We start from the raw sequence: 21810 nt of genomic DNA on the forward strand, positions 1-21810 counted from the left end.
TGTAGGTTTCTCTCAGGCTGGCCATATTTTCATGCTGTGAACATTGGACAAGAACATACATGGAGCTGGCATCCTTGAATTGTCGTCCCAATGTGCGAAAAACGTACTATCAGTATTTTCAATGGAAAAGAATATTTTCCACAGCCAAGTGCAGGTTTCAGTACACTGGTACCCTGCAGCTTATCCTCAATAGTTTGAAGGGCAGTAAACCAAGCTGTATCCAAATATTTATCGTAGTCGCTCAACCACACAATATATACCTGTATGTGAACATGTACTGTATGTAGACAGATGTATGATGCTTCTCAGTGAGGCTAAGTATACGTAGGGGTCCAGATTCCACTGGTAATTTCCGAGTCACATGCATGGACATTGGACTCACCCCAGCCAGTGTAAACATCAGGCTTGGCATGCGAGTACTTCATCAAGTAAAAATGTTAATGTTGCCAATGATGTACATGAACCACACAGTTTTGGGTTTGGAAGGTTTCAGACAAAACTTAAACACTCTTTTTTACATAAATACATATTTGCACAAGCCAGATGCTCAGGAAAGGTGTTAAAGGACAGTAGTTATTTCTACTTCCCTATTTTGGCATTTTGGTCTGCTGTAGATCCATAAGATTCCTGTGGAGGACTGCTCCGCTCACACAACCTGTGAGGATTGCCTGGGAATCGGCAACGGTGTCGGTGACCCCTACTGCGGCTGGTGCTCCCTCCAAAAGAGGTGAATTTCCACTCGGTCTTTTTCCCACTCAGACAAGCATAGAAGCCTAAACCAGGACCGGTACTCATGCCCTGAGTGTAACATTTAGCTTCTGTGCAGTGAAGCTTAAAATTGCAAAATACTCGGAATCATGGGGAGCTACAGGTTTTAGTTTCAGGGAATTGTTAGTATTGAATGATTGTCAAAGGTTTTTTTCCCCCTCCCCTGAAAGGTAGTAGCACTATTCCTAAAGAGTTGGCACTTTTGATTCCTTCAAAATAAAATTATTTTAATTGAGAGAGGAATTAATTTTCAGTTGTAAATCCTTAAACTGGATAAATTGTTTGAGGAAACCTGCATTTATGTCATACATGCAGTAGGGGAAAACTCAGTGTAAAAAATGAAATTAGAAAAGCCAGTACATGTAAAATTTCAAAGGAAAACCACAAACCATGCACATGTGTACATGTTTGCCTATCGGATGGGATTGCTGGTGTACACGTACATGTAACCAGCAGTAGTCAAGATAGGCAACCTATTGAAAACAACCTCAGAAGGCAAAAAAATTACATTCATTTAAAAAATTATGCCAACAATAAAAAAAATCTTATAAAGTTCACACCTTACAAAATTTAATACGGAAAGACCCAGCTTCTGATGTGCACGAGTTAAACTGGTTGAAACAGCCTTTCCTGATAACGGTTAAATACTTAACATGTTCATTTTCAATGCACCTGCCTAGCAGTACTACTTCAGAATCATCAGCCTTGGTTGGATGCTTGCATTTGACCCCTTTTTACTTGCTGCCATTATGGGCAACATGCCAAGTGTACAGGCTGTGTTTCAAGTCACCTTGTGTATGGTAATAAAATATCGGTTCCTGTCCTGTCTAGCGCTCTACGGTACATAGCAGACAGCTACTCGATACTACGGTACTACCAGATTGGATTACATGTACTCCAGGGGGAAAAAATCAGTGGATGAAAAAATCAAACGAAAGACAGATAAATAAAAATCGTTCCCTTGTATTGGTTTGAGGGAAAATTATGTAGGAGTTCTGACTGGGGAATCAGTTATGAAAGCATGCTGTTTTTGAGTTGTGTTTTCTTTGAGTTTATAGTTTCGATATTTAACATCAGGAAATGCCAGTTATTTTCTGTCACAGAATTTCCCCAAACTTACCTCTGATGTCATATCCCTCGCATCCGAAAAATTCAGAAAAAAGAGGGGGCCAGAGAAAAAGAAAGAAAACTGGAGGGAGTGTTTACTTTTAGGATTCACTTCGGTAGAAAAGATCCTTACAGAGCCTGGCAGATTCTGACCTCATCTTTTTCCTCTCTTTTTAATCTCCGAGACACTCTCATGTTTCTCTCTTTCTCGTTGAATCCTTGTAGCTGCACAAGACGGAGTCAGAGCGAGTGCGTCGGGTCAGAGGACCCTTCCAATCTGCGCTGGCTGGGGAAGCTGGACCAGTGCATTGCCATCTTATCTGTGGACCCGCCCAACACACCCAGCAGCGGAACGCAAGAGGTAATTGAGGATCGCCAGGGTAATATGGCACCTCTAGGTGGACTAGACAGGATTTTCCCCTCATTTGTCGTCATTTAGTTGTCAATCTAATCAAAATTGCAAAAGACGTTTGAATCATTAAGAATCATGAGGGAGAAGATAATTTCATTGATTTTAAGTTTGATTCAGTGATATAGTCGGGTTTCAGTGAGGGGGGGGCGCAGAATGGAATTTTTTTTCCGAAAAAGATTCTCAATTTTTTTTCATCTATTAAAGAATCAACTCTCTCCTCCCCCCAAAGAAAATTAGCAGCACCATTTTTAAAGTATTGGTGCTTCCAGTTCCTTTAATCAAACCAGTGTATTGGCCCACTCACAGATAGTGCTGCAGTCAAACTGCCAAACGGAACCATGCAAACCAGAAATCGTCGAACATGCAGGCCTCATCTCGGGGCAGGCCACTTTGACCTTCATCAAATTTCAACAGGGCACCAGGCCAGCTCAAGGGGGCACCAAGGCCAATTATTCAAGTTGGAAACCTTTGATTTGCATTTTTGACAACCAGTCATGTCATGAGTAGGCCTGTAAGCTATTCAGTTCTTGTACACTATGCATCCCCCCTTCAATAAAAGGCGTTATCATGCTGCTGTTATTTGTCGCGTTCCCTGTATAAAATTGTAATGTTCATTTTTAATTGATTACAATTACCCAGACGATTTTTTCCTTGCGAATCCAGCCTCTGATTTAATGCTTGCTTAGATTTTGTATCCCTTTCCCATTAGAATTCAAGGATTCATAAGCCCCTTAAATAAGTTTAAAATATAATAAATAGTGTTTATCCCTTTATTTAAATGAAATGGGGATCCTTTTAAAATGATTACTGTTTGCTAAATGGTTATGGAAAACTCTGGTCAAGACGGCATCGTGCAATTCGTAAGTTGGCCTTTTGATAAAAGTACCGATCGTGTGTTGATCCATTTCCATCGATAATTTTTAAGTGGGCCTCTATAAGCCATTGTTTCGTTCAAGTCGGCATGTTCTCTCGGTCCCTTTTCCATAAAACAAAAAAAAAATCCTCGGTATAAATTGGGCTGTAAATAAACAATTGATATCCGGAGCTCCATTGTTGATGCGTGGAGTTGGCCTACATGTACATTGCGAGTGTGACCACAAAGGGGTTTCCCCAATATTCACATCAATACCAGTACCCCCTCTAGTGCACGCGCATGCGCTCTGTCCCTTTTTGGGGTCGCCCTGTTGAACGAAATTTTACTTGCGGCCGGCCCAAGATCCCGCGTCCATGCACCTGTGCATGACATGCGTGCTAGCATTATGTCAGTACAAACGGCATGCACGGGTCATCCTCAGTATGGAGCGATGATCAAAAAGTGTCTTAAGTGGAATAATCTGTTCATTTTTTTGAGTCTGCCTTTGAATAGTTAAAAGTGTAGAAAGAAGTTGGAGTCAGAAAGCCAAGTATTCCATGAGATATTAGAATCCCACACCCACACATCCTTTGCACTTCCTTGTGTCATTTTGTTGTGACAAACGATTTCCTTGTAGGCCCCTATGATGACCCTTGTTAAAAGTTTCCATCCAAATAGAAAAGTAATGAAAACATGCATTCTTTACGTATTCCATTGAAGTACATTTATAAGCCTCTATGCAGTTACATACATGTGTAGTCCACTTAGGAATTCCACCAAACTTTCACTTAAAATCCAGGCACACTAATTCAAGGAAAATCTCAAATTTCAGTTGAAAAACTTACATCCGGATAAGTGATTTAAGGTTTTCCCAGAATAGTTAGCTGCAGTGGTGCCTGTTTGCTGGCTTTGATATCTGTTTTCCTGCCTCCATGATTTGCCGCAGCTCTCGTGGTTTGTTGCCAGTGTATGAATGTCGCATCAAAGATGTTTTTCTCTTCTTGTTTTATTTCTTTCTGTGTGATAAGTTACAACTATATTGTCAACCATTCAGATCAGTCTTTTATGATAGTTTCACATTTTTTATGTTTTGGAACTTATATTTCAAAGCATTTGATTTCTTCCAAGTATCACTATTTTTCATTTGTTTGTACATGTTAGGTAAAGGGAATCCAAAGTTCGTGAATGTACAGTTTAATAGATTGTAAAATAATAGAAATAGAGTTGTAAAATTCACTTTTGTCTTCAAATTTTGATGCCTAACCACATGTCTGACCAACAAAATTCTCTTGGTGTTTTCTTTAGGCTGATGTGACTTACTATGGCTCACGTCAACAAGTCAACTAAACATCATGAAAATCTCTTTTTCGCTCACGTAGCTAACACCCCATATTTTCGTAAATCTCTCTTTTTTTGTTCGCGTAGCTGACACTAACTACCAGGGGTCTACCCCAGCTGGACCCAGCCAGCAGCTTCATCTACAAGTGCAAGTTTGGGGATCTCGCTATGCAGCCAGCCACGTTGGATTTTGCCAACAATGCCTCCAAGGTCCGCTGCTACACACCCCCCCTTGACCAGCTTCCGGCAGTCCAAGGTAAAAAAAAAAAGAGGGGCATGGAGGTATAGTTAAATCTCATTGCCTAAAGCACGTTTTCATTGGTTTTTTGTTGACCACACCCAGTTTTTTAGACTTTTTCAAGATTTTGTATTCTTCAGTCTGGATATTTAAAACCTTTTTGCCAAAAAAATATCAGTGATACAGGGCTTGTCTTGGTGAAATAAATGTCTTTCTGGCCATAGCTGGAAAATAAAAAAAATTCTTTCTTTTTTTCATTGGCACCCATACAATGTATTCATTGGTTTTTATCTGGATCCCCTTTTAATTTCTGTATCAGTTTTCAGATGTTTTACTAAACTCAAGGTTACTCCTTTCAAGAATTAAAAACCCTATCTATTGGTTACTACACTTACATGAGCTTTGAAGCTTTTCATGGTGAAGGTGGCAAGTTCGAGAGGTTTACGGTAGCACCGTGCAAGGATATCACTTTTGGAGTTTGTGTGGTATGTCCCGGTTCTTTTCAGAACCACACATAACTCAAAAGAGATATCCTTGCACGGTGCCGCTACAGGCCTCTCTAATGGTGTTACTTTCTTTTCAAGTGACTGACCGTGTACATCTACAGTTGCAATTTCAGAATGTTATCTTGTATTCCGCTGAATTCTCATTCAAGAAATGTCAGTAGTTGTATGGGAGATTTTGTTTTCTTGTGGAAAAAACTTGGTGCTGTGAAAGTTGATACTGAGTTGATCCTGAAAATAGCCCAAAGGTCAGCATTTTTTGGCTGCCGCTACCTTGGACAGGCTTAAATCATTGTTCCCACCACGTGTGTCGTTGGCATCAAGAATATGATAGTATTCAGTTGATAATCATCTTACCACACTGAACACGTGATGAGGTTTCCACCGTGGCTTTTCATATATCTTGCTTTATGGTTCCCATCAGTGCAGTTTCCTTGCAGCTGTGTCGTGAGACAGTATCAATCAAAGGAAAGATGATCCAATTTTCCTTCCTTCAATGTGTTTGTGATGTTGGGTTTATATCTCTATTCCCACAAATTCTTGGCACTTTTACCGAATGAAAGAAAACCAGATGAAACCTGCAACCCTCAACTAATTATGGTCAGTAACATGATTACTTAATGGGCTTACCAGGTCGTATTATCGCAGTTCAGTCATTTTTTCCCCAGCAAATGTCCAGGATACAAGTTTCCTAGAAACCTTCCCTGGCTTGAAAGTCAGTGATACATGTACATCTGCTCTAGATAATTCAACCGAGGAGGATACAAGCCCCATGTATACATTATGAAACCTGCCAATTTTTCCAAACTTTCCAAACCTTTCAATAGATTTCAAAGGATTTTGAATTCAAAGGTTAACTGACTTTTTTATGAATAATTCATTTTCAGTTGTGTTCCCTGAATCCATTTCATGAATTGTAAACTTTTAAATGCAAGGGGGCCGGACTATTTAGGATTTTTAGCGTGGCTTAAAACGTTAAGGAGCACGTTATCACTTATTCTGAATTAATCATCCATGTAACCAAATGTTAAATTTGTAACAAAATTTTATTTTATTGCTTTCAATTCTCTCATGTTCCCCCAAATGGAGAGCTTGTCTCTGTTTCAGTTCAACTTGACTGTCTTGTAAATAAAAATTATCATGACTGATAAACTGGAGAAGCTAATTGAAATATTCATTCACCCTATAACAGATAAAGTTAAAGTTGGAGATAAGCTTTAGAATTGTTTGTGCTGATTCGAGTTTTTCACTAGCTGCTTGTTGAAGATATGTTTTATCAAGATGGCCGATCGATGTAGGAAAGCTGATGGAAGTGGATAAAGGGAAGGTATTATAGGTCTACATCTTGACAAATGATGTCGTTTCCATGGATACAGGAGAAGAGCTTGAGGAAGTTTAACACTCTTATGGCACTACTTTAGCTTTGCATCTTGGATGCTAATTTTATATTACATTTTGCCTTTACACTATGGATATACTGGTGAGTGTAAAGGCAAAACCTAGTATTAAATTAATATCTCTAATGTAAAGTTAAATACGGCCGTTTCACAATAGTGCGCAAAATTTGTCGACCCAATGCGCGTTTGGAAAGGGTCGACAAATTTTGCCCGTTGTGATTGTCCAACGTGTTGCAAACTCTTGGTGGCGCACTATTGTGAATCGCCCGTAATTGAAGTACCTAGTACAGCACTTCATTCAAGCCAAACACCTGATTTCAACAAACTCAGTGGTTAAGATGTCTGTGGGTTTGAATTCCACTGAGGCAAACTCAAACAACTCTCAGACCACAAAGGGCAAGATAGAGCAGCAACTAACATCACCTGAACAATGGATCATTTGGACTGTCTATTCAACCACTCAGAACGAGACCCCAGGGCATGGGGGCACTGCTGGTTATCAATAGCCAACGTCATTTATCATTGTGGAGGGAACCATGACTTCACACGAAAATAATTGTTACCAAATTTCAGTAACCATGTATGCTGTAAGAATGATACGCCAACTAGGATCGTTCAAGTGTACATGTAATATGCACATTGTTGAAAAGCTAGTGATTACTAGTCAACCCATAGTTCACGCCCAAATTTGCCCAAATAAGCAATTATTGGGTGTAAAAATAACACCAATGTTGTGGTACCCAAGAGGAATAGAGGGATAGAGAAATAAGGGTTCTGGTCTTCTCAGTGTGGTTGCAGTAATTCTGCACCGATAATGCAGGAGTCACAGTGCATCCCTTTCTAAACGAAGGTGTCCGTAGTGACACGAGATTAACTGCAAGACGATCCAAAATAAATAACATATATGACCTTTGATCCTTTTTTTCACAGGTTTCCTGCGTGTGGATCTCTCCATCCTTGCCACGGAGACCAGCCTGGACATTGTCAGCACCAACTTTGACTTCTACGACTGCAGCACTTTCACCAGCTGCACAGCCTGCGTGGGCAACGTGTACAGGTGCGACTGGTGCATCTTTGAGAACCAGTGCATGGAGAATTCTTTGTCCTGTGACGCTGACGGTATCGTCAGCAAACGAGAGGTTGGTGCTTGTGTGGTGGCAGCGCAAATTCCTGTGATTAAAAGCAACAAAAATAATGCCTGAAAACTCAGAAAACACTGCAGAAACGTCTACGAAGGCTGAATTAGAGTTCATGCACAGTTTTCAAAGATGTAAATGTGTGAGGCCAACAGCAAATGTCACAATGAACACTAATCGCTTTCAACAAGTCTCATGATAAGCATGGAAGGGCTGTATCTGTGGAAACCAAGCAGACCATATGGATGGGTCAACATTAAGGATGACAAGAGAATGCAATGCTGTTGTGACAGTCATGACTGTGAGAGTCATATCACACAGGGCAATGTCTACACAACTAGTTCAAGACAAAGTCCATGAAGAAAGCAAAGTACGCACATTTGTGGAGAGGTTTCCATTAACGATTGGGAAGATATAGTTTACGTTCTCTACTTGTGGGTATTTCTAGACTTTCAGGGATTCAGATGCTTCCAGTTTGCCAGAGAAATTTGCCCGGTGATTTGACACAAAGGAATGCCTGTAACTGTCTGGTTTCTCTTGATGTCGGCAGGGTGTGCCTAATGGGGAGATGGCCTGCCCTCGTATTGTGAATGACGGCAACGAGATTCTCATTCCAGTAGGAGTCAGCACCAGCTTCAGTGTCGCTGCTGCAAACCTGCCATTACCCAAGGTATTACTGTCTCATACTTACGCATGAAATTAAAACTGCTTATTTATATTATTGATTGGTGCTGATAGGCAGCCTTACACAAAGACATAAGCCATGTCTGAATTAGCAGTACATGTACTTGGCAGTGGCTGGAAGTCACATGTGCATCTATGGAAGCTGCTAGCTAGTGGCTGTGTCATTTCCCCTAAACTGGTGTGTTTCTGCTAGCCGTAGCCAAGTAAATTGCACAAGTGACTGCATTCATTTCCCTTAGACTCGTGTGTTTCTGCTAGCCGTAGCCAAGTAAATTGCACACAGTGGCTGCATTCATTTCCCTTAGACTGGTGTGTTTCTGCTAGCCGTAGCCAAGTAAATTACACACAGCGACTGCATTCGTATCCTTTAGACTGGTGTGTTTCTGCTAGCCGTAGCCAAGTAAATTACACACAGGTTCAAAGATTGCCAACATGTAACAAGGTACTTGTAGCTTAGTATAGTAGAGCACTCATGCTGTATGACATGTATTGTTACAGGTATTACATAAATCGCACATGTGTAAGTTACACTTCGTGATAACTTTGCTAGGTATTACATAAATTGCACATGTGTAAGTTACACTTCGTGATAACTTTGTTAGGTATTACATAAATTGCACATGTGTAAGTTACACTTCATGATAACTTTGTTAGGTATTACATAAATTGCACATGTGTAAGTTACACTTCGTGATAACTTTGTTAGGTATTACATAAATTGCACATGTGTAAGTTACACTTCGTGATAACTTTGTTAGGTATTACATAAATTGCACATGTGTAAGTTACACTTCGTGATAACTTTGTTAGGTATTACATAAATTGCACATGTGTAAGTTGCACTTCATGATAACTTTGTTAGGTATTACATAAATTGCACATGTGTAAGTTGCACTTCGTGATAACTTTGCTAGGTATTACATAAATTGCACATGTGTAAGTTGCACTTCGTGATAACTTTGCTAGGTATTACATAAATTGCACATGTGTAAGTTACACTTCGTGATAACTTTGTTAGGTATTACATAAATTGCACATGTGTAAGTTACACTTCGTGATAACTTTGTTAGGTATTACATAAATTGCACATGTGTAAGTTACACTTCGTGCTAACTTTGCTAGGTATTACATAAATTGCACATGTGTAAGTTACACTTCGTGATAACTTTGCTAGGTATTAAATAAATTGCACATGTGTAAGTTACACTTCGTGATAACTTTGTTAGGTATTACATAAATTGCACATGTGTAAGTTACACTTCGTGATAACTTTGTTAGGTATTACATAAATTGCACATGTGTAAGTTACACTTCGTGATAACTTTGCTAGGTATTACATAAATTGCACATGTGTAAGTTACACTTCGTGATAACTTTGCTAGGTATTACATAAATTGCACATATGTAAGTTACACTTCGTGATAACTTTGCTAGGTATTACATAAATTGCACATATGTAAGTTACACTTCGTGATAACTTTGCTAGGTATTACATAAATTGCACATGTGTAAGTTACACTTCGTGATAACTTTGCTAGGTATTACATAAATTGCACATGTGTAAGTTACACTTCGTGATAACTTTGCTAGGTATTACATAAATTGCACATGTGTAAGTTACACTTCGTGATAACTTTGCTAGGTATTACATAAATTGCACATGTGTAAGTTACACTTCGTGATAACTTTGCTAGGTATTACATAAATTGCACATGTGTAAGTTACACTTCGTGATAACTTTGTTAGGTATTACATGTATTGTACGTGTATAAGTTACACTTCGTGATAACTTTGTGCTGCAGGTGTATAATCTTAGTGAATGAAAATTGATTCGTTTATCCAATTCAGGCTGATGGAAGTTTGGGCTACAAGTGCATCTTGGAATATGAAGGCTCGACGCAAGTGGTTCGGGCTAACAGAATTGACGAAACTAGCCTGGAGTGCCAGTCAGAAGAGGTAAGCGGTGTCCACGCACAGTCAGTATGATGTGTTCTGGATTGACTTACAGACAGGCTATAGGCATTGATTGGCTCATTACTTGTCAACGCCATCTGTTTTGTTAGCTTGTTGGATTGTCTGCTGTACCATACGTGCCTAGTGGCCCCCATGCCTTCCACAAGATGAATATAGCACCTGGGCCGTAGAGAGACTGACAATCAAAATGACCTGTAATTGATGTGGGCCCTTTGAGCAATTTACAGTGCAGAAGAGCTACCATCAACAATGTAAATCCTACGTAGTCTACTATGCATCCTCCAACCTGCATTGTTGGTTCACACATCTACAGTGTACCTGCCAAACAAATTGACACAGTTATTTAAATGCAGAAGTAGAAAGGAGAAGATGACATCTATTTGAATCAAATTAAATCGGGTTATTATGAGCCCCTCCAAACAATTGGAACAGCAGGTACTGCTTAAACCTTTTTGTGTGTGTAATTATCAAGTAAATGTCTTCTAACCAGTTTCTTCCCTTACTTGGCGACCCATTGGAAAGGATCGAGTGTTTAAATTTCTTTTAAAATTGTTAAAGTAACGAAATCTGTTGTTTGGGATTTTTGCAGTATCAATACACCTTGGATGTCAATGATTTGCCAGTGGTTCTAACAGTGGAGTGGAATGACAACTACAAAATCGACAATCCTGATGACCTCGCTGGCAAGTTGTTTGGTCTTTGACATTAGAGTGACCACAGTAATACTGTTTTGGGGAGGAGGGGTTGAGGTATTAGGTTGCTTGTCTAGTGTATTTTGCACAAAATTTCAACATTTCATCAAAGGGAGATTTTGTAATTGCGTGTATCTTAATTTTTTATGTGCCATCTCGTTACAGATATACAATCATAGGTCAAGACAGGTTCCTTGCCACTCAACGAGTTGCAATGTGATTGAATCACTTCAACAATGAAAGCAGCTACCACTCACTGTTATGTAACAAATACAAGTCTCATATGGCACTAGTTCTTTGCCACATTTATAATATTGAACTTTTGTTTTTCAAAAAAGTCAGCCAATTTTGTTTTTTTTTTGTCCACAGTTAACCTGTACAAGTGTGAGGTGAAGCGTCCCAATTGTGGTGACTGCTTGGCCGGACCTGACAAGTACCGGTGCGGATGGTGTCATGCCGACGGTGCGACCACAGGTGACACATGCAGTCTGCAGTCAAAGTGCGACAACAGCTGGTTGAGTGGGGAGGCACTCTGTCCCGATGCCTTCATCACGGATGTACGTTTGCATTTTGTCAGTTACCTGTTTTGAAATACCGGATTGTGTATTTTTTTTTTCCCACAAAAAGCTGCTTTCAAGACTTAAATTGTGGTGCATGAGATGAGGGTTTTTGTTTTGTTTTAGGCATCAATTTGTTATCCTTTTCCTCTGTCGGTAAAATTTGGCAAAGTGGACTTGGAACAGTCAACATTGATTAGAGGTTTGAATGCTTTTTTGAAAAGGAGGCTGTAACTTTAGTCTACCAAAGTATTCCAAATGATACAGATTGGACGGGGGAAGGGAGAACAAATGCTGTGCCATGTTGCCCTGGAAGAGGAAAACTTCCTCAGCAAATGACAAACACTTGTACTCCTGATTTGGGATTAAACTGGGGTGCAGTTATTTGAAAGGGAATAAGCACGTCCTTGTCATAGCTGTGACGGTACCACTCCTGTTCTTGGTCCAGTTCTCCCCCAAGAGTGGCTACGTGAGAGGCGGCACCATCCTGACCATAACCGGTATCAACCTTGGACAGAAAGCGGAGGACATTCGCAGCGTGACTGTGGCGGGCACAGTCTGCACTATCGAACAGAGCGGCTATATTGTGGCAACACAGTAAGTGTAACACTGTGCACTCATTCTGTACACTTTGTGCATTATCCCCATTAAAGGCACCTTTCCGTAGTCACATTTTCAGTGCACTCACAGTCCTCGTGTCTCAGTTATGGAGAGAGTTGTCCCTTGAAATGTATGGGAATGAAACATGGTAAATGGATGTGAAGATTGTGCACCTTGTAAATTTTACAGTGATAACGCCGGGTCCTGTTCACCATACTTCCTCCAGTCTTTTTCATAACCTCAACTAGAAGTACCGGTAGACCGAGACCAGGACTCTGGTCTAGAACCCTGAAGTTTGAGCTGTGTCTTTTCTTTTACTTCCCACCCTCGTCCACCACCATGCAGAGTTGTATGCTACACCCAGGCCTCTGGTGAAAAGGAAGGAGAGATAGAGATTGTGATTGGGAGCGGAAATCAGATGGACGCTGAAGAAACTGTCACGGCTCGATCTGAGGAACCATTCAGATATGTGGTAGGCACACGAGACAACTTGCAGGGAATGGACAGAATTGTACCTGTCTGCCAATCATTAAGAACAAAGTGCCAGGATAAGTTGGCCCTCACTTCTCTAGACTGATGGAACAACCTTCTGCCGTCATTTAATGATTATGAAGAAAAGAAAAACTAGGCTCCTTTGGCTTCTTCTTGACAGAAAATGAAGTGCCTGTCTGATGACGTACATGTAGTGTGTGGAATTTGTGCATAGTATGTAATTTAGATTTGTCACTGGTGCTTGTAATAATTGCTAAGGTTTTGAGTAGTGGTTTTGATAAATCGAAATTATGATAAAATAAAAGCCTTATACTGAGTTTTGTTTAAGCAACCTGTTGTGTCACTCTGACTTAACTCTGCACCGTTTTGTTGTATTTTTCTTGCAGAATTTGTATTTCTCAGTTTGATGCTTCCTAATTTGACTGTTTTCTTTGTCTTGTCAAGGTGCCAGAGCTGACAGCTGTTCAGCCGTCATTTGGCCCAGTGTCAGGAGGGACCAGTATTACCATCACTGGCAATTATCTGGACGCTGGCCGAGATGTCATCACCGTGGTGGGTGGACCGGAATGCAAACTCATCAGGTGAGCACTGAGTATTCTGAACAGAAAGTGGTGGGAGTGCACTCCCCTTTAATGGTTGGCAGATCGTTAGAAAAAGCCAGTTCATGCAAAGCCACTTTCACCTGGATCTCTAGCTAGCTACTGCTGAATTCAAAGTCAAATAACCATGGACACGAAAGATCACAGTGACGAGAGGGAATTCCTTCGTCACAGTTCAGTTGAATAACTTGTGCCTTGTCCTGAGACTGAGAACCTGACTTGTAAAACTTGCCTCATGAGGATATGGCTTGTGAGGATGTACCTTTTAGGGACATGACTTGTGATGACATTGCCTGTGAGGACATGACCTGTGAGGACATGAGCTTTTGAGGTGACATTCGTGGACATGACCTTTGAGGACATGACTTGTTAGGCTGTGTCCTTTAGGGACACAAACATATATCTAATCGTGAAATTCCCTATTCCTTTCCACGTTCTCCCTGCACAGGCGATCATTAAACGAATTGGTATGCAAGACGCCCAACAGCGCTGTGGGTATCGGTCAGGCCATAGTACAAATGCTCTTTGATGGGGAGGCAAATGATGCCAGCCTTAATTTTGAATACAGGCAAGATCCTGCGATCACCAGTCTGAATCGATACAAAAGCATAAAAAGGCAAGTGATATTCACATTAAGTTTTTTCAAACTACAGGTAGGTAAGAAAAACATGAATCTTCGTGGAAGAGAAAAGCAAAAATGGGGAAAAAAAGTTGTTCCCATATGAGGAAAGTGAAGCAAATAAACTGATAATTTGCACCTCTCTGTATTAGGGCCAGATGTAAAGCCTCATATGTTTGATGACATAAACAGGAAAGCATATTTTCTACATGTGGTTTTCAAACTAAGTTTCTAACCAGGACTTCTTTCACACACTTTTCATTGCCTATTAAGTAAATGGTACACGTAGAATTTAAAGCAGTAGGATCGTTAACTGGCACCGTGGGGTTCATCTCCTTTTACAGTGGTGGGTTGGATATCAAGGTGGAGGGGACCAACCTGGATGTGATACAGAACCCCGAAATACAGTTCACCATCAACAACAAGACCAAGTTGACTTTGGTAGGTACCCCAAGGTGGCAAGATTAGGGCTGTCTGCGAAGCTGTGGGGAGGTCTTACTCATAATTATAATGTGTCTCTTTGGCATTGGCTAAAGTCTGAAAGTGAATAGTGAGGAAGGGAGTTCGAATGACAAGTATTATGAACAGGCATACGCGACTCTGAGGAATTTCACCATCGTAGCTTCGGTATTACTATCTTCACAAAGACTGTCAGACATTTTAAAACTTGTTACTGATTTGGCTCAATTGCAACATTTCTTATTTGCACATCGTGACAAAATGAGGGACAGATACTGTGATACATGTACCTTACTAGACCTTTTATAAAATGTGCTCAGTACATTAGCAAAGTATTATTTGAAAATCTGAACGTTTGAGACCACTCATGAGGAGTTTGTTGGACCGATATAGCATTGCCACCAAAGTATGCTGAATATATTAACACTTTCCCATTGCAACATTGCCTCTCAGGCCTGCAACGTTCTCAGCCAGGCCGAAATGATCTGCCCCTCGCCGGACGTCAGCCCCTATGCCGTCCAGGCCGTGCCCAAGGCCAACTACGGCTTTGTCCTGGACGGCGTCCAGAACTCCGCCTCCCTGAAGGATTTGAGCGTGGTCCAGCCCTTTGAGTTTTTCCCCGACCCCGTCTACCACAAGTTTGCAGACCAGGACAACGTCCAGAAGTTGCAGCCCGGGCAGACCGTCCTTCTGGAAATTCGGGTGAGATTTCACCCAACCACGATCGTAAAAGTCATACGCCCGTGGTTTGTCATAATTATTGTGTTTCCTGATGCATGATGAAATGTTGATACTCCAGCCTACAGTTGAAGGGACAGAACTCCCCCCCCCATGCTATGTTTATTTGTCATAATTTTTTCACCTGCGTTTCAACTTCCATACCTCAGGGGGGGGTTTAATGCAAATTTGGGAGGAGGGATTGATTGGATTAGGCCAGCTTTGGGTAGGCATGAAGCGGTTCATTGAGTTTTTGTTGGGTTTGGATTTGCATTTGGTCAACATTAAAAAATCTTGATCCCATTTCATATTAATATTCATAAGAGAATAAACATCTGGATAATGAACGCTGATAATGTCACCTGCAGCTCAGGCCTTGGTCGTGTCCATTCTCCTAAACCAAACACACATTTATTCCTTTTTGAATCCAAAAGTCAAACAAGTTTACAAACCACAAATTTCCAACAATTTTGTTCAAAAAGTTTTTGTTGATTTTTTAACAGACCTCTCCAGTCATGTTATATTTCCTCTCGTGAATAGTCCCAAACAATCTCATATACGCAGATTGGTCTGTGCATGGCGGCATGTACGGATTGGTATGTTGAGGTGGCACACAGCCAGCGGGTGCTTGATCCACCATTTAAGACCAGTCACATGACAGGCTGTTGATTAATAGGACTGGCATAACCCACTTAGGTATTTATGGATGGGTACATATGGCCAGTTAAGGTCAGGTTTTCTACTCCAAAACAGCTTTTGGAGTTTTGGGGGGTTTTGGGGGACAAATTCTTCAATGTTGCAGTTTATTTCTGGCACCCATAAAATACGTAGGGAGGCACAACTCAGGAATTTAATCATCGGTATCTTCATTCTTTTCCCCGGTGTATTTCTATTCAGCTGTTTTTTCAACTGCCCTGGTAAAAATTGTGGCACGTGTTCAGAATTCAACCAATTCTCATACAAAAGGTCTGTAGCATATGTAGTCATCACCCCTGGCCATGTGTGTTTTTTGCCGCTTGTTTCAATACAAAGAAGTTTGCTAGTTGGGATTTTTGTAACCTAACCTTATTTGTAAGTGTGGTTTCGCTACCTAGCAAACTGGTTTACTCAAAACAAAGATGGTAGCTCTTTTGTGCATAGTGTGGGTTCCGCAATTCAATTCTAATTACTCAAGAAAGGCATTCTGGATTCTTGTGGATTGGGGGGTCCACTTAGTAGCAGTGTAGGATCGTCTTCCATCATGGTGCTTTGACCCAACCAAGTATTAATACGTCACCTGCAGAAAAGAAAAAAGAACTCTTAATTGAGTGTACACATCCTCAGTGGAACACATAAAGAAAATTGTGTGCATTTATACATCATCTGGCGTAAAGTGGCCAAGTGTACATATCCATCATTCGCTGATGCTCAAGGCACTACACAGTTATTGTTTCTGCTCACTGGTTTCATAAACACTCCTAAAACCAGCTCAACTCCCTGGGGGTGTAGAGCTCACTGCTGCCATTTCAGACACAAATGACCTATCAAACACACCATCCATCTCAACCCTCACAAGGTACCCAGCTATGGTGGAGAGAGGCAAGGGGGAGTAAAGGGACTTGCTCAAGGTCGCATCGTATAACCAGCAGCTGGATTCGAACCCTTGACCCTGTGTTCAGGAGAAACAAACCCTTACCACTGGTCTAGGCCACACACCTCTACTTTGCAGAAAACACTGCACGGTGCATTTTCTTTTGCTGGGCAATAATATGTAAGGATTTGTTGACATTTTAACATGTAACCACGGGTACAGTTCCTGGTAAGCAGATTTTTTTGTTTCGTAAGTCCATGGAATCGACCCGTGACATTCTTCAAAAGTTATACTATGTACCACTTGGAGCAAGGCATTCAAGTCTGTTAGTCCTTTTTTTTTCATTAAATTTGTTTGTCCTATCCAATTTGCTCCACCCAGGGTGAGAATCTGACCCTTACCTACAAGGAGGGGGATGTCAATGTGACCATTGGTGACGCAGTCTGCAAAGACGTGACCCTGATTGCCACCACACTGACATGCTCCCCGCCAACTGAACAACCGCAGAGCAAGACGGGTGCAGAATTCCCTGAAGTTGTGGTAAGTCATTTTGAGGCTTTAGCCATCGTGTTGCTGCCTAGTCACTGCTGGGAAGAAGGAGGTTGGACTGAATTGTTGCTGTAACCCTTGAGAGTGGGTCCATTTCTCTCAATCTCAACCCTCATTTGTGCATTTGTAGGTTCTCGTCTCTTTTCTCACAAGGCCCCTTTTGTCATTTGACGTCCAACTTCGTGGATGCTCTTATTAACCCACATGACGTGATGCACATCCGCCGTCGTGAGCAAAGACCGCAGCACCACGGCCAGTTAAAAAGCCTCCAAAATGGTATAAATGGCAATGAACTGATGTGACCAAGTCACAAGCTGTTGAAATAAGCCGTGACAAAAAGAAGTCTCAGACTTGAAACGGACTGGACTAGTGTCCTACCAATCTGACTCGCCAGGGAGTGACGCAAACTTGTTAAGTGCAGTCATTGTCCAGTTCCATTTGTGAGTTGAGGCAACCGACCCTGACTCAGAAATAGTTTTGTGTCTCTTTCTATACACCAAAGGTTCATCACGGTAATCTCAATTTCACCATCGGCCAGCTGGAATACGTTTCGGAGAACTACCTGGTCTACATCCTGATGGGAGTGGGCATCTTCATCGTCGTCGTCATCGCTTTCATCGCCCTGCTCGTCTGGTTATGCAAGGTCAGTCCCAGCTACACCACCGTCCAGGAGATGGAGACCCATCGGGAACAACTGGATCTACAGGCAGCCCAGGAATCCAAAGACGTTGAGGCCACAAACTTGCGAGGGGACAGCGAGTGAAAGATACCACAGCTCAGATCAACCACTTGCCGATGGTATTATTTTGGACCGTAAATGTCAATTTCTGAGCAACATAAGATGTTGCAGCTAGCAGGTTGAAATCCTGTCTGAATAATTGTCTTTCAGCTTTTAAAGCACTTTCAGCTTTCATATTTTGTTTGCATCTTGTTGATGGTGGCATTTAATGTCCTTGCAATTAATTTATTATCCAGATTGAATTACATAGCACAGTATACATGTTTTTTAGTAAAATAAATTTGCCAAATTTTAGAATTATTCCATTATACACAGTTATATCCATGCCGTAGATTAATTATTCTGTGTTTTACAGATATTGCCAAGTCAGGTGTCACCTGGACAAATAGAAAATTGAAGTGTGATCTACCTGCAAAAAAATTGATATCAAATACCGTCACATTCACTGCAGAAATATAGGTAAAACTTTAATGTTTTCAAAATTTACCATGTGAAAATTTGGAGGGCTTACGTTTCGATCTTAGCAGAATCTTTCTCGAAGGCAAAATGACGAGTGGACAGGACAAACAAGCAAACGGGGTACCAACCAAGCATGTCAAAATTAGCTGGATGTCAAAAATTTGACGTCTGGTAGTGCAGTTCCTCCATATAAATTAAATAGAGTCGAGAGATCATCAATCAATCAGTCCACAATCCATCTATCTGTCAATCAACTGATCAGTTGATCAATCAATCATCAAAGTAATGCAGTACTCAGCCTTCAATAAGACTCTGATTTGTCCTTGTCCCTTGTCCTTATAGGGCCCATAATCAATCTGTAGGAAGGTCCGTATGGTTTTATCACATTATCTTCTTTACAAATGCTAACAAGCCTTGGAAAACACCCAAAAAATTGACTGTTTTGAGAGAGATTTGGTGTTGCATCTGTCATGCAGCTCATCTCGCCCGTTTTAAAAGTGACGCCAGGAAAAATGAGGGCCAGGAAGATGGCTGAACAGACTGAACCTTTATTGACAAGCGCAGGTGGCGATGTCAAACATTTGCAGAAAGTTTGCCCCCAGTTAGCAACAACTGTTGCCTCAAAGTCATAGTTATCATGTGTTGTTTTCATAATTGCATGAGTTTTTAAACTTTGAGAATAAGCATGTTTGGTTTTGTACGTAGAGCCAGTCGTGTTGCCAACCGTGGGTAGGGAAAACCTGCCTTTTGACATAGAAAAAAAGAAACCTATTTGTGACTCACCATCCCCAAACCAGGCTGAAGTCGGTATTTGTGATGTTGGACAATTCCTTTCCTTCAGATTTTTTTTTACACTTTAAAGTGATCCATGTTTAATCAAAATTCTGTCTGCAGTAAGCTTCTTACGGGTAATAATAGCTGTAAAACTCCCATGAAAATCTGAACAGTGGAAGTTCCACTATTTTAGGGTTATGAAGTTACCTACTTTAGGCTGGATTGGGGATGGTGGGTCACATTTTGTCTGTACTAGTCATAAGTTGCAGGACAGGGAGCCATAGGTTACTTCTATCCTGAGAATTCCACATCATTATTGTAATTTGATAGAATAAAGTATTTATGTGATGATTTATAGTTCTTATATTTCTGTAATTTATGAAGTATTAAGTCTGATAATTTGCTGTTTATGGCAACTGATGATGATAATGTATTGTGTAGATGAACAAACGCTTAGAAGTAACAAATGAAAAGAAAGGAGACATATACATCATCATCTTCTTTGATAGGTAACAACATGTGCAACCTGCTTGTAAACGTGTTTTAACTGTGGAGTGCCTTTTGATGAATATACGCTCTTAAAATGTGCCAATTGTACCTAAAATGTGTAACTATTGATGCTTGTGAGGTATGGAAGGTAGACCAAGAGTTTGTAAATCAATTGCAGGGCCTATACCTGGTGGGTGAACTCAGAAATGGAAAGTTGATCAGCAAGACATATTTGTCACTGAAAGCGTGGAATGAAAGGATTTATTATCTGGGTTTTTTATCAATCGTACAATGATCATGAGCCGTTTTGTACTCGCTGCACTTTTCAAGACAAGTTTGGGTTAATAATGCCCCCGTGTGGAGACAATTGGATAGGCATGCCCATGATTGGACGTGTGCTGTACATTGAAACATGGGACGGAGACAAGCCAGTCCCTGTCTTTAAGGGCATTCCCCTGTGAGGTATATTATTGTAGGATTGCAGGCCGTAACATAATATAATCCATAAATAAACTTGGACCAGAAGCTCGCCTATATTACAGGATTGCCAGGTTGTATTTCTGTGAAATGTGAATAAAAATGTGCTCCAGTGGCTTAGGTATCGGGATTTTAAGATGGCGACAAAAAATGTAAATAGTGCTTCCTTCTAGCTCTATTGTGTTCCCAAACAGTGAAAAAATGCACATATTTTCACGGTTATGAAACGCAGAGCACAATCAATAGCTCTTGTGATGTATGTAAATTAATACTCCCACAATCGGACGGGCACATGACTCCCGGCTGAAGTAATTTAATGCGCACGCGCACACCTCAGCCACCTTTCACGCAAAAACTAGTAATGTACAGAATGTCCGACACGGTCTTGTAACTCTTAAGGGACCCACGCAAAAAGGCACAAAATATGTCCGCTGAGCTCATTAATAAAAATTATACACAAAATATTCTATATTAGAGAGTCCTTAGAGCCATGAAATTGAGGAGTTGGACAAATATGTCTCTGGAGCTCTGGCCTGGACTTTGGGCTTGAAATTCTGAGCAATTTGGGTGCAATCGGGTCCGACAGTGGCCGTTTTGCAGACGGACGGGTTTTCTGAATGGCAGCTTTTCTGGGCAGAGACATTTTCTTCAGTTTAGGGGTGGTCTTCATCTGGTGAAAATTTCTCAAAAATTCACTGGTCAACCCCCGAAAATTGAACGGAAAATGAAAGGGGACATGTCTATCGTTTTTCTGTGCAGCCTGGACACTTGTGAGAGTTGTATTTTTAAAATAATTGTGAAGTATGGGGATTTATCATTGCTGTCTATGGGAATTTATTTGTCGTGGTGCACCCCTAATTCCCCTGTTCACCAGGGTAATGTAATTCATTTCTCGCTACATGTACATGTTTCTGAGTACGCTGGCAATTAACTTCGTAACCACCGATCATGTGTGGCTCAACACGTAAATGAGTATAGCATACTGGTATGATGTAATCATGGAGGTGTGTTCCTTCCTCCATGATGTAACTTACTGAACTTGTGTTGTCTAATAAAGAAGAAGCAAGCTTTTTCGCTAGCCGTGTCATTTATTGTTTGTTGGAGCATATGTGCGAATTTCTTCATTTACATAAACCTGAAGGAAATCCTCTAGAATTCATTACCCGCTATTGGGACCTAGCTACAGTCGACGTACGAAGGACGTGTGGGACTTTGTACGGAACCAGTCTACGTCTGTTTAACTCCGGTTAATTTCGAAAAATGTTGACACACGCGGCAGAAACTACTAGTTTCTGGGCTCATTAGTCAGTCAGTGCGATGTTTTATTTCTCCATGGTGCGATGTAATATCCTGGCACCTTCCTGCTACATCCAAGTGAATGAAATCATTTTCTAGACAGCTGAGTAAAAAAATAGTCATCCAGATATGTTGAATGCGGCGTTGGCGGACAGCGACGTTATCTTAAAGAACTGGCGCCTTTCCATACCGTCTGGTTGGTGACCGATATGCATATCATAATGTTTTTAATTCCGGCTTACGTCATCTGTGATGTTACCGCGAACGTTGACTTATTTAATTAAATCAAGTATGTACATGTTTATCATTTCT

At 40.9% G+C, this 21810-nt stretch overlaps 1 protein-coding gene across 5 annotated transcripts in view; it reads left to right on the forward strand.

Annotated features, from left to right (window-relative positions):
• The window catches only part of LOC110986932 (plexin-A2-like), a 32795-nt gene extending 11523 nt beyond the window's left edge, over positions 1–21272 (forward strand). For 4 of the 5 annotated variants that reach the window (XM_087135831.1, XM_087135832.1, XM_087135830.1 and 1 more), the window contains 16 exons: positions 615–727; positions 2101–2236; positions 4566–4734; positions 7547–7755; positions 8303–8422; positions 10285–10392; positions 11000–11093; positions 11472–11659; positions 12108–12256; positions 12605–12731; positions 13196–13332; positions 13799–13966; positions 14314–14410; positions 14882–15130; positions 17097–17255; positions 17767–21272. In XM_087135831.1, coding sequence (XP_086991957.1) covers positions 615–727; positions 2101–2236; positions 4566–4734; positions 7547–7755; positions 8303–8422; positions 10285–10392; positions 11000–11093; positions 11472–11659; positions 12108–12256; positions 12605–12731; positions 13196–13332; positions 13799–13966; positions 14314–14410; positions 14882–15130; positions 17097–17255; positions 17767–18027 — 2484 coding nt within the window. In that variant the 3' untranslated portion in view covers positions 18028–21272. The remainder of the gene's footprint in view (positions 1–614; positions 728–2100; positions 2237–4565; positions 4735–7546; positions 7756–8302; positions 8423–10284; positions 10393–10999; positions 11094–11471; positions 11660–12107; positions 12257–12604; positions 12732–13195; positions 13333–13798; positions 13967–14313; positions 14411–14881; positions 15131–17096; positions 17256–17766) is intronic. The other variant, XM_087135829.1, reaches the window with a different exon arrangement.
• Positions 21273–21810: the final 538 nt, after the last annotated feature.

The sequence above is a fragment of the Acanthaster planci genome, linkage group LG04, assembly GCF_054643075.1.
Source record: "Acanthaster planci isolate LZ-2023a linkage group LG04, COTS_SCS, whole genome shotgun sequence".
Classification (NCBI taxonomy): Eukaryota; Metazoa; Echinodermata; class Asteroidea; order Valvatida; family Acanthasteridae; genus Acanthaster; species Acanthaster planci.